Genomic DNA, 14277 nt, shown 5'->3' with positions numbered 1-14277 from the left:
CTGCCACTCTGCCTACCTGTATGCCCACAGGCTCTCTTTCTGTCAAATAAATCTTTTTTAAAAAATTAAAAAGTTAATGACCCCTCTTGACTATGGTCTGAATGAGAGACATTAATGAGGCCCATCCTATAGTTAAAGAAGCATTTGCCTATAGATCTGTGAGTCTTCATGACTAATGGTCTACCTGGGTCAAGCTAGAAAAGTAACACAAGCAATAAGCCTGTGTGAGTTGAAAGAGACTGAAACCTAGGAGTGAGGCTTGCTCAATCCTGACTCTCATTTAGATGCCAAGCCAAGTTCTAAGGAGGGCCTGGGAGGAGGATGGTTAATGTGTAGGCCCTTTACTGAAGGAGAAGTAATCACACCAAAAAACTGCTACCCTTTGACTGATCCCTGTGTCTCACCATTTTGTTTTTGAGTTGTTTGATGTGTTTTCAGTCTTAAACATTTTAAAAAGAATCCTTCAACTTTTGAGAATGAACTAAGAGGAGGTTACTGTTGCCCCTACACCAGCACACCAAGTATGCTTTTGTCTGATATCACAGCCCTGGCCTTGTGTCCAACACTAAGAACCACCATAGAAAGTCTCAAAAGAATCATGCTTCAATGTAGAGGTCCCAGGAAAGCGGAACTTTAACAGCTGGGCTGAGGCGGAACAGAGTCTGGACGGAAAGCAAACTTCCAGAAAGCGGCAGGTTGAAGACTTCCGCCCCGCAGAGAATTTGCCTCCACCCCCACCCAGCCCCTTACGCCCAACTCGCGTTCTGCGCAGGCTCCTGGAATTGTTTGTCGTCTCTATGGCAACACGGTGGCTAGTGCCGGGAGATGGAGGTCCTGGAGTCTACCCGGCGGCAATCGCGGTCTCGGTGAGAGCTGCAGCTTTGGCTGCAGGTATAAGGGGGCAAGGAAGGTCAGGGGACTTACCGTGCTGCGCTTTTGACAACTGTGATGCATTCGCTTTCTTTTAGATCTTTAGCCGTACAGCCTGGCGCTGAAGGGCTCGGGTCCACTTCAGAACTGTTGCCTTCAGATGGCAATCCTAGGTCGGCCCTGGCAGCCACAACTGCTGCAGCTACCGCCGCAACCACCGCCAAAACTGCTGCGTTCTCCACGAAGACCCCACAGTGCCGCTCTGAGCCGAGCGTTCTCCGTCCTCCTGGGGAGCCCTGCACTGGAGCCAGCTTTACTCACAAGATAGGCTGGAGGAGACTTGGCTTTGAGCCTGTCTGTGTTTCCCGTTTCAGCCAGGATCCCTGTACTACAAATGACCTTAGCTCTAGTCCCGTCCCTGTTCCTGGCTCCAGTGCTGGTCCTAGCCATGGCTCTGGCCCTGGCTGTGACTCTGGTCAAGGCACTGGTCCTGATTCTGGCCCTGGTTCTGCCACTGACACTGGGCCTAGTCCAGACTGTGGCCATGACCCTGAGCTCAGCCCCTACAGTCTCCCAAGCTTCAGAAACCCTGGGGAAGAGCTGGTCCCTGACTATACCTCCTGGAATCACTACAGCCACCACTGGGAACCTCAGAAACAACCCTGGAAATTTTTGCAAGTTTCAGGACCTGGTGCCCAAGGGCAACAGAAGACCCCCCAGGTTGAAGGGAAGTGTAAGGTTCTCAATGAAACATTGCCACGGGGCCACTGCCTTCTCTACAACTGGGAGGAGGAGGTATTAAGGTTTTGACCTGCTCCCTTTTCCCAAAGACTACCCCCAGTTTCCTGGGGGAGGCAGTAGTTTATGATGAGGGTGGGTACCATAAAGGATATCATGGTCACTCAACTTGGGGCCCACAGAGAGCCACCAACCACCTGGATCAAGTCCCAAGCATGCAAGATGGCTCTGAGAGTTTCTTCTTTCGACATGGACACCAGGGACTGCTGACCATGCAGCTACCGTCACCCATGTCCTTCAGCACCACCCAGAAAGACTCCTACCAGCCCCCACGAAACTACTATCCGCCAATTCGAGGTGTGAAGCATGAGAGAGTGGGCCAGCATGAGCCCATTAGAGAAAAAAAGAGAGGAAGGAATTCCCAGTAGTACTATGGCCAGTCCAATGGGTAGAAGGGTAAAACCCCATGATTTTCCTTCCTTTTCTCACATTTGTTTCCTCTGGGACTGCTGCTTAACCAGATTCCCCCATTCTCTATTCCCTGCCCTCCCACAGGAAAGCGTGAAGCCATGCTAGAGATGCTCCTGCACCATCAGATCTGGTGAGAGGCTGGGTGAAGGGTAAAGGGGAGGGGGAAGACAAAAATCAGGGAAGAATGGCTCTGATGCCCTCCAGGACTGTATAGTAAAGAGGTGCAGGCAGAGCAGGAACCCACAGGGAAGCACCCTGAGGTCGAGTCTGTGACACACCACGACTACCGAAAGGAGCTGGTACAAGCCAGGCCTCCTGCCCCAACCAAGGTGAGAACTTATTCCATACCACTTATACAGCTGGGCTCTAGTGGGCTGTGGGAAAGCAGCAGAGGATATGAAAGGGAGCACAAACCATGAGTTTTTCGGGTTCTCCTTTTACAGCCTCATGACTACCGATGGGAACAGCCTGAAACCTTCTGGATACAGAGGGCACCACAGCTACCGGTGTGTGAGGGTGTTGGGAGTGGGGGAGAAGAAGGAGGGGAAGAGGCTGCTGTGTTCTGGCTTGGCACAGAGCAGGATCTGTCCTCATCCTGGCCCTCCTCCAGGGTGTCAGCAACATCAAGACCCTGGACACGCCATTCCGGAAGAACTGCAGCTTCTCGACACCAGTACCTTTATCGCTGGGGCAGCCTTTGCCCTATGAACCTGAGAATTATTCCCACCAACTGGGAGAAATATCTTCCCGTGCCTGTCAGGGAGGAGGACAACGTGGTGAAATGGGTAGAACTACTATCTAAGGCTTGAGGAGGGAAGAGGGATGTGGAATATAGAGTCTATCTCCGTCTGTACTGGAGAGGTGGGAAAGAAGTAAATTCTGTCTGTACTTGGTAAAGGGGCTTTCCATAAAGGGTCCTCACTCATCCTGAGACTGCCAATTCAGTGATTCCATATGTTACCATGTTCACACTCCAAAATCTTTCCTTGGACTTGCCCCTAACCCAGACTCTGACACCATGACATTTTCTGTTGTTTTATATTTGGCCAAAATATTCTGGTTTAGATACAGATATTTACAGAAGGTAGGGAAGAAGGGAATCAGGCCAGAGTGAGGCAGGTATATGTACAAGGCTGAGCTGCAAAGGGCAACAACTTCCATATAAGGTAGGGTTTTTGTGCATGTTCATTTCCATCCTACACAACAATGTCCATTTCTGGTGTGTGGAGAGACGGTGACCACTGCCCACCCAGGTACCAGCAGCAGGAGACTGTGTGACTTGGGAAGAAGTAGGGTTTACAGGAGTCCAGCAGGTCCTTTCCGCTCTCCTAGGAGCCAGTAAGTTCGCATCTTTCCTTTTCCCTGGAAGTGGGGGAGTGAAGATAATTCAGATTCTTCTATGTTACCCCCTTTATCTCCCTCTTTTCCCCATTGTCCCCATAATTGCTTTCATCCTCCCTTCCCATGACCCCTCCCCATGGCCCGCCATCACCTTCATCTCCACATCCCCCCGAAGCTCTAGCTGGAAGCATCCTAGTTCATCCAGGGCATCCTTGGTGGTGGAGGAGACATGGATCTTCAGGGCTGGGGTGGGATGGGGGCGAGGATGGTGGGAAGATGAATCAAAGAAAAGACAACAGAAGAATTGGTGGTATCGGAGAGAGCTTTACCCAACCACCACCCATCAGAAGGTTCTCAGTCTTTCCAGGACATGCACTAGAACTAAAATATGTCCAAGGATGGGGCAGTCAGGAGCTGTAGTCTCTGAGCCTGAGAGATTTGGAGAAGCTCTGAAAAGAAGAAAAGGACAACACATACAGGCTGAGGCTAGGGTTGAGGGCTAATGTTTTACCTTGACCATTAGACTCCATTCGGGAAGCAGTGTTCACTGTGTCACCAAAAAGACAATAGCGGGGCATCTTCAGGCCAACAACCCCAGCACAAACGGGCCCTAGGAGAAGAAACAGGTTGGGAGAGCCTGAGAAAAGCAGATACAAGGGCTGGAGTGAGAATCAGCCTTACCCGTGTGGACCCCTATGCGTAGCCTCAGCTGGTCATGAGGTCGGTGGCGGATGCGGAAGGAAGAAACGGCATCCAGTAATGCTAGGGCCATCCGAGCAATCTCCGGGGCGTGGCGTTGACCATTTCGGCCTGGGAGACCAGACACCACCATGTAGGCATCTCCAATCGTTTCTACCTGATTGAGATGGGGATTAAAAGGTCACCTCTATGTGTATCAGTGGGAATAGGGAAGTGTGGAAGGAGATAAGCTGGACACCACTATGAGTCATCCTAGCAGCCTGGGAGGCCAGAACATTAACTATATAGTAAATGCTATGGTCCTGAGAATTGGCAGGGGGCGGGGGGTGCCTTTTAAGGGTATCCTTAAGTCTTCCTATCCCACCCCTGTACCTGGCGAACACTCAGTAAATGTTTACTGAATGATTGGATACCCTGTCTGCAACAAGACATGGACAAGTAGGTTCTGCGGTCAGGAAATGGGAAGCAAGAGAACAGGGCTGACCTGAAGAGCAGAGGCTGGTGCAGAGTCAGGCAGGCCCATTGAAATAGGCCTCAGACAGCCTGAACTGCCCAAGGTAAGATAGCAACCACTTGGCTTTGTTAATTGTACTGAAGCTATACAAAAGAATGTCCTGTTTTTAGGGACTAGACACTGAACTGTTCAGGGATAAAGGGGCGCTGTGCCTGCAACTTACTCTCAAGTGGTCCAGAAAATAATTCTATAGATACACAGATTTAAAAAAAAATAATAAAAAATAAAACAAAGCAAATGGGGTAAAATAAAAAGTAACTGGTGAATCTGCGTTAAAGGTTTATAGGAGTTCTTTGTTACAGTAATAACAGACTTGGTAGAGTAAATACAAAGGGAAGGGACAGAAATAGTATTATCTGTGCAATGTAAAACACTTTCCACAATAAATCTATTATTCTCATCTTATAGGTTAGATATGTGAGGCTTAAGGAGCTTTCCAGTTACTTGCTCAAGGCCAACAATTAGTCACAAAATCACACCTAAACTGCATTGGTTTTTACTCTGCAGCACAATAAAGCCCACCCTGTGCCAATTCAATGACTTCAATAATTTTTTTTACAAGGTAGCTTTTCCCTCACCCTAATAAATCATCCCCTAGAGGGGATGGAGAGATGAGAAAAGATGGATAGGCTGTATTTATATGTCAAGGCAAAAGTGGCAAATAGAGGCTAACTCCTGTGATGGTTCCGATTAGGGCAGCCTAAGGATTCACAAGACTTTAGACTGAAATGTACAATTAGAGTACCAAAGCCTCATGTGTCTACAAAGGGCACCCAGTACTAGGGTGCTAGGAGACCCAAGAGGACAAAATGACCATAAAGCAAGGTAAGGTGTGTAGAGTTCAGGGAGATTGGGTTTTCAAGGTGGTGTCAGGAGGAGGGTAGCCCCAGCTCTCACCTTGTAGACGTCAAAGTTGTCAATTATGGCATCAAAGCAGGTATACAGGTCATTAAGAAGTGTCACCACCTAACAAAGATGGGAAAGTAGAGCCCCTGAGACTTGAGCCTAACTTTCTAAGAATTCTTAACCCGTAAGTCCTAACAAAATATGGGAACTCCAGAACAAAATGAATCTCCCCTCCTATCAAGGATCCCTATGCCCCAAGTGAAGCTCCCCCAGATCCCTATCCCACCCTTACTTCTCACTCATGGTTCTCACCTGCATGGGGGTGCTCTCTGCTGACAAAGCTGTGAAGCCAACAATGTCACTGAAGTAGATGGTAACACTGTCAAAGGCCTCAGCCTGTACAGTCTCTCCCCGTTTTAACTGCTCTGCCACTGAACTAGGAAGCAAGGGCCAAACTCAGAATATGAGGATGGGATGGTGGGAGCAGAAATGCATAACATGAAAGCTAAGCTGGGTAGAAGAGAAGGAAGGTGGGTGGGAACACATTACAGACTAGCTCAAGGCAAAGTATTTCAGTGGTGGAGGGGATGGAAGGGGCCCCTTGGGGATGAGGGTGAAATGTCTCAAGTTGGGATTGTTCTGCATCCACTTGCTAAAGCAAGGTATCATAGAGCAGTGTCCTAAGAAGAAGGAATGGGAAGCCAGGAAGAAGGCAGCATAGCTATTTGGAGACAGAATTAAAACATGCGGTCTACAGCCAGAAAGGCTCACTGTGCCAAGATACAACAAAGGGTTCTAAGAGCTGGGAAGTGAGTTCTCTGGAGCTTGCTCAGGGAAAACCCAACAGAGTAGAATACCAAAGGAAAATTTGAGAAAGGTGACCAAGTCTCACTGGGGTAGAATTTGGTAGAGCAGAGCCTCAGCCTTGCGTTTCTCCTCCAGATAGGCCTGTGTGCGCTCCTCCACCAGCTTTTCCAGGTTATTGGCATACTGTTCCATGCGCAACAGCAAGTTGTCCAATATGCTCGTGCCACCCTCCCTGTGGGGGAGGCCAGGATATGGTAGCTGCTCCTGGATTCTGAAGACTCCAAGGACTTCCTACCCAACCCATTCTCTTGGCCTCCCAGCCCCACCTCATCTACCAAGACTGATGAGGTTTCTATCCCTGGAGAGCCCCTGCCCCTTAGTGCCCTCTCACTTGTTAAAGCGGCGAATGAAGCCCTTAATTTGTCCAAAGTCAGGCCGCTCAGCTGGTTCCTGGGCCCAACATCGCTCCATCAGCAAAACTAGCTCTTCATTCAGTTGGGTCCGGTCAATGCTAGGCCGGAAATATGGCCGCTGACTATTTCGGACCTTCTGAACAATCTCTGAGGGTGATAAAGGGTTTGAATGAAGAACAGAGTTCTGCAGGTAGAAGAGTCTATGGGTAGTAGATTGACTCTCACCTTTGGGGCTGAGGTCCAGGCCCTCCAAGTAGAAAGGACCACTTCGAAGTGCTATCTCCTGTAAGATGATCCCAAAACTATAGACATCAGCCTTCTGCATGCCTGTGGTTGGCAATGGGTTCCCACTGAGCAGTTCTGGTGCAGTCCACAGCTTCTCTGAAAAGAGGAAACAGACTGGCCAGGTCCTCAAAAAGAGTATTCCCCAAGCCCATAATGCTCCCCATTTTACTGTCATTCCATCTCCCTCTCCCACCCCCCACCCCAGGTGGAAATGATCAAGGCCAGAGGAGCAATATAAAAGTGGGTTGTGGGGAAAGTCTCACTGGCATAGAGGGCGTGGCTGTCATCAGGTTCAGCAGTTGATCGGAAGCTGGCCAGACCATAGTCTGTGATTTTGAGCACAAAACGACTATCCACCACACAGTTGGAGGACTTGAGACTCCCATGAGATGCAATAATGCTGTTATGGAGAAAGGCCATGCCCTGCAGGATACAGATCAAGTCATGGGTTTGGATGGTATCTGGCTCATGATACCCGCTCCCTTCTCCATTAGTTAGCTGTCTAAAGATCTCAGGACCATAAAAGCAATGAGTTACTTTTGAAAGGCATCCTTTACAGTAAGTTCCTACCCGAAGAAGCAGGCCAAATGGAGAGTCATCCGTTCTTGGTATCATAAACAGTATATGGGCACTAGGCACCAGGGACAGGAGAAATGTTTAAGGGGAGGGACAAGGGGACATCTGGTGGCTCAGTGGTTGATCATCTCCTTCAGCTCACTGTGTGATCCTGGGATCCGGGATCAAGTCCCACATCGGGCTCTCCACAGAGAGCTACTTCTCCCTCTGCTGTGTCTCTGCCTCTCTCTGTGTCTCTCATGAATAAATAAATAAATCTTTAAAAAAGGGGGGGAGGGATCCCTGGGTGGCGCAGCGGTTTGGCGCCTGCCTTTGGCCCAGGGCGCGATCCTGGAGACCCGGGATCGAATCCCATATCAGGCTCCCGATGCATGGAGCCTGCTTCTCCCTCTGCCTGTGTCTCTGCCTCTCTCTCTCTCTCTGTGACTATCATAAGTAAATAAAAAAAAAAAAAAAAAATTAAGAGTAGTTATAAAAAAATAAAAAAGGGGGGGAGACAAGGGGAGCTATCAGTCATTACCCTGGAAAGGGTAGTCAGTCTTCTGATATTGAACAGAACTATGAGAGTGAATCCAAGAATGACATGACTGACACCCATGATGGCCTCAAATGTATCGCCACTACTTAGGAAGCCATGGCTAGAGACCCAGGTATCAAGAATACCTAGATGCACCAAGGAAGACTACCCAGTTGTAAACTTTAACATATAACCACGTGTAGGCAGGCAAGTCAGAATGGAAGGGAAAGCAATCTACTGGGCCAGAGAGAAAGTAGAGAAAATAGTAAATTAGTAAAACCCTGGAAAATGAACAGAAAGTAGAGGATAGCTGCCAAGCCAATGCAGAAGCCAGAAGAGTAAAACCTGCCTCCACAGGCATGGAGCCAGAGAGAAAAACCTTAGCCTATGAGGGACTTTAAGGCAGCTCCTAAGAAGACCGAGTGGTGCTTCCCAAAATGAAACCCTGGGCACCCACCCAAGTCAGCTCAGGTGGAACAGAAAAAAGATGCAGTGATCTGTATGCTAACCAAAACATCTCTGTCTGTCTAAATATTTAGCTCCAGACCTAAACAATTCATAACTCTAGTCTCTGTGAACTCCTCCTTTTTATTTTTTGATAGCAACAAAACCTTTGGGAATCACCAAATTTGTGAATACAGAAAGGATTAGGCTTCTGGCTTTGTTCTAAATCACTTTTCCATCAAATCATAATTATCTCAAGAGTCATGTTTTTCTTGTATTTATCATCACAGTCAGCCACCACATCAACTTTACCTAATATTTTCTCTCATTTGATGGCAAATTTTCACACACATACACCACACACACATGCGTACACACACACACACACACACACACACACACACACATTTTTAAATAACTTCATGAGAATTAAACAGAAAAACCAAAGCCAGCTTCAGGTGTGATACAAGTGACCCACTAGGCTAGTTCACTGGCTGTAGGAATCACAGCCCATGCAAGATTCAAATTCATATGTCTGCAAATCTATGGACCACTGGGTCACTTGAAAATAGCTTAAAACTAATATATGGGAAGATACCAAAGGTTTAGTATAATCTTTGGTTTCTCTTAGTTTTGCTAGTAAATGTTCTTTTTTAAATTTGTTTTTCTGGAAAAAAAAAAGAGCAGCTATGCCAAATATTGGTCAGAGAATAAATGATGGAAAAAAACAAAAGAGAAATATGATTGGAGACCCCATTCATCTTTTTCCTGCTAAGAAATCTTAACATCAACTCTTTGAGGTTTAAAAAAAAAAAAAGATGATGGCGAGGGATCTGAGATATCTAAGGTAGGAAAACAAAAATTCTTTACAGGTGCAGGATTCTCTGCAGCAGATAAAGCTCCCCCAATTAAAAACCCCAGACCCGGGATCCCTGGGTGGCGCAGCGGTTTGGCGCCTGCCTTTGGCCCAGGGTGCAATCCTGGAGACCCGGGATCAAATCCCACATCGGGCTCCCGGTGCATGGAGCCTGCTTCTCCCTCTGCCTGTGTCTCTGCCTCTCTCTCTCTCTCTCTCTGTGACTATCATAAATAAATAAAAATTAAAAAAAAAAACAACCCAGACCCTTTATTTACCCATTATTACCCAACCATAGGAATAAGGGGAACTGGAAAGAATGGGACTTTCAAAGTACTAGGAGAAATTGAAAGCAAAGATCAAGAAACAAAGGCATTTTAGGGGTGCCTGGGTGGCTCAGTCATTAAGCGTCTGCCTTCAGCTCAGGTCATAATCCTGGGGTCCTGGGATCAAGTCCCGCATCAGGCTCCCTGCTCAGCAGAGTCTGCTTCTCCCTCTGCCCCTTCCTCCTTACCCCCCCTCCTCTAATAAATAAAATCTTAAAAAAAAAAAGAAGAAAGAAAGGCATTTATAGCAGATGAACTCTTAAGGAAAAGCAAGGAAGACTTACCTTAACCAGGTCATTAATGAGCGAATAACGAAACATCCAGTCCAGGTTGATGCTGTCATTTTCCAGAATATCCTGGTAGTGACATGAAATAGATTATGTACCCATCCTAGTCCCACTAGCTATCAGGTACTTATCTCCCCCATCCCTAGAATCTCTACCTTTCCCTTACCTGTAAACTCCCACGAGGACAATACTCAGTGACAATGCAAATGTTGGGAGGGTCGATGCAGGCACCAATGAAGCGCGTGAGGTGGTTGAACTGAACATCTCTCATCTAACAACAACAACCAAAGATGGGAGAGGAGAAAAAGAATTGAAGGAGATGAAAAAGTAGATACAGAAATATACCACTACATGACAGGACCTTACTCTTAATTGTACCTGCAACTTACAATCCTTTATAAATAAGCCCCTTTCCTTCCTAGCCAAGGTTACTATTCCCCTCTCCTCTTCCCCCTTTCCTCTCCTCCATCCCTATCTACCCCTCAGCCTTAACTCATACACCGTTACATACATGTTTGAGTTCAAACAGAACCTGCCGGGTCAGCTCAATGCGCTTCTTATTCACGTGTTTGATGGCGACAACATTTCCCTGGTGGTGGGAGTGAAAGGGGGAAAGGGAAATTAGTATCAGGGGTTCCTGGGTGCTAGCAAATCCTGGAGAAGTGTGAGGACATCCAGGAGCTCAGCTAGACACAGAAAGGAAGGTTATGAGGGGCAGAGGTTGATGGCAAGAGGTGACAGATGGGGATGAGACAGGATGAAATGGTGGGGACCAGAACAAGCGGATGACTGTTCACCTTGAAGTGACCGGTGTTGGCAAAGATCTGGTATTTCCCATGGGCTGTCATGAGCGAGCCGTAACTGGATCCCCGCTGGGGCCAAGGGCAACATGGAGGCGGAAGGATGAAAGGAACATTAGATGATGGTGGCAGAGCAGGGGCTATCGTTACAAGCCAATGTGCTGGGAAAGGTCCAGGGTACGAAAGGACAGGCACTCAGAGGGAAGCAGAGGGACAGCTGAGACCAGAACTCACCAGCGACAGCGTGAGGCGACTGCCTGCACCTTTATGATATCGTTCTGAATTGCCAAACTGCAGCTCTTCCCAGCGAATGCGCCACAACATGCTAGCCAGCTCCTTCTCCAGCATCAGCTTTCTGTAAGGACTGCACACCTCAGTTGACTGGCAAGCCCAATCCTACCACCCCGTGAGCCGATGGTGGGGGCACGGGGGCTTCCCTGCAGTTCCTGAAGCTGCAACTATCACACCCAAGTTGGGACTTGGTGCAGGACTATCAGGGAAGGGTACATTCTCTACGTATGGCATATGTGCCCTGTACTCATTTGAAAACGCAGAGGTGGAAGGTAAAAAGGTCCTTCTTACAATGGTGGCATTTGTGCAAAGTTCACCCTTACCCTTGTAAGACCCCACTCAAAACACCTGGTTAGGACACCCAGTCTAGGACCAAAAGTGGAAAAACAACACGTAGGCTAAAAGACAGCTTCACAAGAAAGGCTAGAGAGGAAGGGGTTAGGCCTAAGAGATAACCATCAAACCGAGAGGCCCACTAACCCCCAGAAACCCTGAGCGGTGGGATGGAGAGGGCAGGTCAGTGGGAAGCCCAGAACTCACCGGAAAATGAGGAAGCTGGAAACACCAAACATGATGAAGGTGATTCCTGTGCCCAGGGCCACAATCGCCAGAGTGGAAAGTGGGGCTGAAAGAAGGAAAGAAGGTCCAGAGGGGACCCTGAGAAAGACTGTGTGGAGTTGTGGACAGGGAAGGGGTGGTGCTCGGGGTGCAGGGAGCAGACAGATGACTTGAGGGAAAATAGGCAGAGGTGGGGTACAAGTAGAGGGAAAAACAGAGCTAAGGATGGGGGTGGGAAGTCAGGGAGAGGAGATGAAAGAATGTAAGGGGAGGAAGGATTACTCCCAGCCCCCCGCACACACCCACTTTTATCACAGGATGGGTCGTCCAAGTCAAAGGCACAGGGGGGATTGTCCAAGGGGGGGGTCCCCTTCACCCAGGGAATAGGCCGTCCCGTCCACCAAATCTGCTTCTCAGCTCCTGAGTAGTGGGCTGCAGGCTGTGAGGAAGGAGAAAACTGGGCCCACAGGCCTGCTCCCACCAGCCTCTCCCCCAGACTCCAGGGTTTGGCTGCTTTCTCCCCCACCTCCCACCCACCCAGGATAGTGCTCCCACAAAAAAAAACAAAACACAAGTCCCTGCCTTAGTACCCCTGATTCTGCCTCCACTGGACCCTGGAAAGCTGGATATTCAGGGCCCACCGTCTCCTCCCTGCCTCTGCCCCCATCACCTGGAAGTCCCCAGAGTCCAGGTCTCCCATGGCCCACAGGACAAAGTCAGTCTCTCGGTCATTGTTCTTGTCCATAACAACCAGGCCAGTTACACCTAAGATAGAAAAGAGGAGCCCTTCCTTTTTTTTTTTTCAATTTTTTTTTTTTTTTTATGATAGTCACAGAGAGAGAGAGAGAGGCAGAGACACAGGCAGAGGGAGAAGCAGGCTCCATGCACCGGGAGCCCGACGTGGGATTCGATCCCGGGTCGAGGAGCCCTTCCTTTGAGATCCACCCTAGGCCCCTCTCCTGCGCTCCCATTCCTCTAATTACCTCAGATCCCTCCCGGCCCTCGTTCTTAATACACGTCCGCCTCCACCATGTTCTCTGACCCCTCCTGACTCTTCCTCCGCCCCTAGCACCAGTGTTTTCTTCTGCCCACTCCACTCCCAGGCCTGACAGTGGTGCTCTGGCCTCCACCTGACCCGCTTCTTTACCGTGGTATCTCCGTCCCTGCATCTTCTCCACAATTCGGAGTCCGTCTTCCCGGGTGCCTCCCTCTTGTATCGTCTCGTTCAGGACTTCAGCATATAGCAGGATCCCATCATAGAAGCAGCCAGCAATGAGGTTCATCTAGGGGAGGCAACATCATTAGTGCTCTCCAAATGTCCTGCCAGGACCCTCCCCAGCCCCCATCTCCCATCTCTGGGGTCTCTTTCTACTCCTTCTCTCTTCTGGTTTGCTTTCTTCCCTCCCCTTCTTTCTTTTTTTTTTTAAGATTTTATTTATTTATTTATGAGAGACACAGAGAGCGGGGCAGAGACACAGGCAGAGGGAGAAGCAAGCTCCTTGCAAGGAGCACAATGCAGGACTCGATCCCGGATCCCGGGATCACGCCCAGAGCCTAAGGCAGATGCCCAACTGCTGAGCCACCCAGGCATCCCTCCTCCTCTCATTCCTAAGATGCCACCCCTACCTCACTGGACAGAAGAGCAGAAGGAAAAATACTGGATGAAAGCAGATAGTCCCCAGATAGGGCTGGCTCCATGGCCAAGGCTTGATGCTGAGTTAGGGAGAAGAGGATTTCCTCCAAGCTGGCCTGACTTTCAGGAAGAAGAGATCTACTTACCAGGGAGGGGGCCAGCTCCACACCAAAATCTTCCCGGGCTCTTATCAGCAGACGATTCTGGAATTCCTGATACTCAGGATTTGGGGGTTCTCGGTAAGTGATCACCAATACTGTCTGTACCAATAGCACATGGGGAAGAGTGAACAGGATTCAAGATAGGCATGGGGAAGAGAGGAAGTAGGACAGAGAAGCCTGGTGAAATATTCATGGTACAAATACACACAGGTGAATCTGGAAGGGTTCTTAGAATCTGAAAGGATACTAAGCGCTGTGTTGTGTATGCACCTGTGTGTGTGATACACGTGCAGTGTATGTTTAATACATCTGGGAAGAGGAGAGTGGCACTCCTCCATGAAAGGTGCATGGTTCTGGAGCCTGGGAAACAGATGAAATCAATTCCATCCCCCAAACCTGTCCCCTCATCTTCATGAATCCCCTTGCCGCCAGCTAGCCTCCCTGCCTGGCTGCCACAGCACTCACAGCTGCTCCATCCCATCCTTTCTGGATACCTAATCCACTATCAAGGACAACACTGATCAACAGCTCCTCTCTAAGGTGTTAATTATGGTTAATGTTATCAGTAAAGTACTTATATTTTCATTTGGGCCACTTGGACACAGCACCTCCACCCAGTGAATTAAACAGATTTCAGGTTCTATGACATGTGAGGGAAATCCTCAGAGAAAATGATTCCAACTGTGAAAAGTTGTGGGCTCATTCACTTAATGTGTGTAGAACAGCCACCATAAGCAGCACTGTCCTCCATACTGGCATGGTCCTATATGTCACTAAGTAAGAGACATGTGTCACAGAGAAAACACATAGTCATATGCCTACACACATTTCATAGATAAGCAAA

General features: G+C 48.7%; 2 protein-coding genes across 11 annotated transcripts in view; one reads left to right on the top strand and one right to left on the bottom strand.

The window, feature by feature from the left end:
- The first annotated feature begins 707 nt into the window (after positions 1–707).
- SPAG8 (sperm associated antigen 8) lies at positions 708–3004 on the top strand. The gene is made up of 7 exons (XM_025432467.3): positions 708–866; positions 969–1665; positions 1791–1965; positions 2164–2209; positions 2294–2408; positions 2523–2585; positions 2690–3004. Exons 1-7 carry the CDS (start codon positions 826–828, stop codon positions 2879–2881), a joined length of 1329 nt encoding a protein of 442 aa, XP_025288252.3. The 5' UTR covers positions 708–825; the 3' UTR covers positions 2882–3004.
- A 96-nt stretch (positions 3005–3100) lies between these two features.
- The window catches only part of NPR2 (natriuretic peptide receptor 2), a 55824-nt gene continuing 44647 nt past the window's right edge, over positions 3101–14277 (bottom strand). For 6 of the 10 annotated variants that reach the window (XM_049116254.1, XM_049116253.1, XM_049116251.1 and 3 more), the window contains 20 exons: positions 13419–13532; positions 12787–12922; positions 12310–12404; positions 11946–12078; positions 11622–11706; positions 11025–11154; positions 10788–10862; positions 10502–10579; positions 10157–10261; positions 9988–10059; positions 7248–7407; positions 6925–7080; positions 6678–6846; positions 6372–6518; positions 5792–5915; positions 5531–5599; positions 4102–4276; positions 3932–4030; positions 3572–3663; positions 3101–3441 (listed from right to left, as the gene is read on the bottom strand). In XM_049116254.1, the coding sequence (XP_048972211.1) occupies positions 3376–3441; positions 3572–3663; positions 3932–4030; positions 4102–4276; positions 5531–5599; positions 5792–5915; positions 6372–6518; positions 6678–6846; positions 6925–7080; positions 7248–7407; positions 9988–10059; positions 10157–10261; positions 10502–10579; positions 10788–10862; positions 11025–11154; positions 11622–11706; positions 11946–12078; positions 12310–12404; positions 12787–12922; positions 13419–13532 (2280 nt within the window). In that variant the 3' untranslated portion in view covers positions 3101–3375. The remainder of the gene's footprint in view (positions 3442–3571; positions 3664–3931; positions 4031–4101; positions 4277–5530; positions 5600–5791; positions 5916–6371; positions 6519–6677; positions 6847–6924; positions 7081–7247; positions 7408–9987; positions 10060–10156; positions 10262–10501; positions 10580–10787; positions 10863–11024; positions 11155–11621; positions 11707–11945; positions 12079–12309; positions 12405–12786; positions 12923–13418; positions 13533–14277) is intronic. The other 4 variants (XM_025432462.3, XM_025432465.3, XM_025432463.3 and 1 more) reach the window with 4 other exon arrangements.

Source organism: Canis lupus, chromosome 11, assembly GCF_003254725.2.
Source record: "Canis lupus dingo isolate Sandy chromosome 11, ASM325472v2, whole genome shotgun sequence".
In the NCBI taxonomy this organism is placed as follows: Eukaryota; Metazoa; Chordata; class Mammalia; order Carnivora; family Canidae; genus Canis; species Canis lupus.
Note: the sequence above shows the minus strand (reverse complement) of the source record. Positions and strands in the feature narration are given on the sequence as shown.

Bases quoted from the DNA above. Each gene is read 5' to 3' on its own strand.
- SPAG8 (XM_025432467.3), top strand. From the start codon at position 826: ATGGAGGTCCTGGAGTCTACCCGGCGGCAATCGCGGTCTCG. The intron at 867-968 runs GTGAGAGCTGCA...GCTTTCTTTTAG, and splicing joins CGGCGGCAATCGCGGTCTCG to ATCTTTAGCCGTACAGCCTG. The intron at 2,210-2,293 runs GTGAGAGGCTGG...AGGACTGTATAG, and splicing joins CTCCTGCACCATCAGATCTG to TAAAGAGGTGCAGGCAGAGC.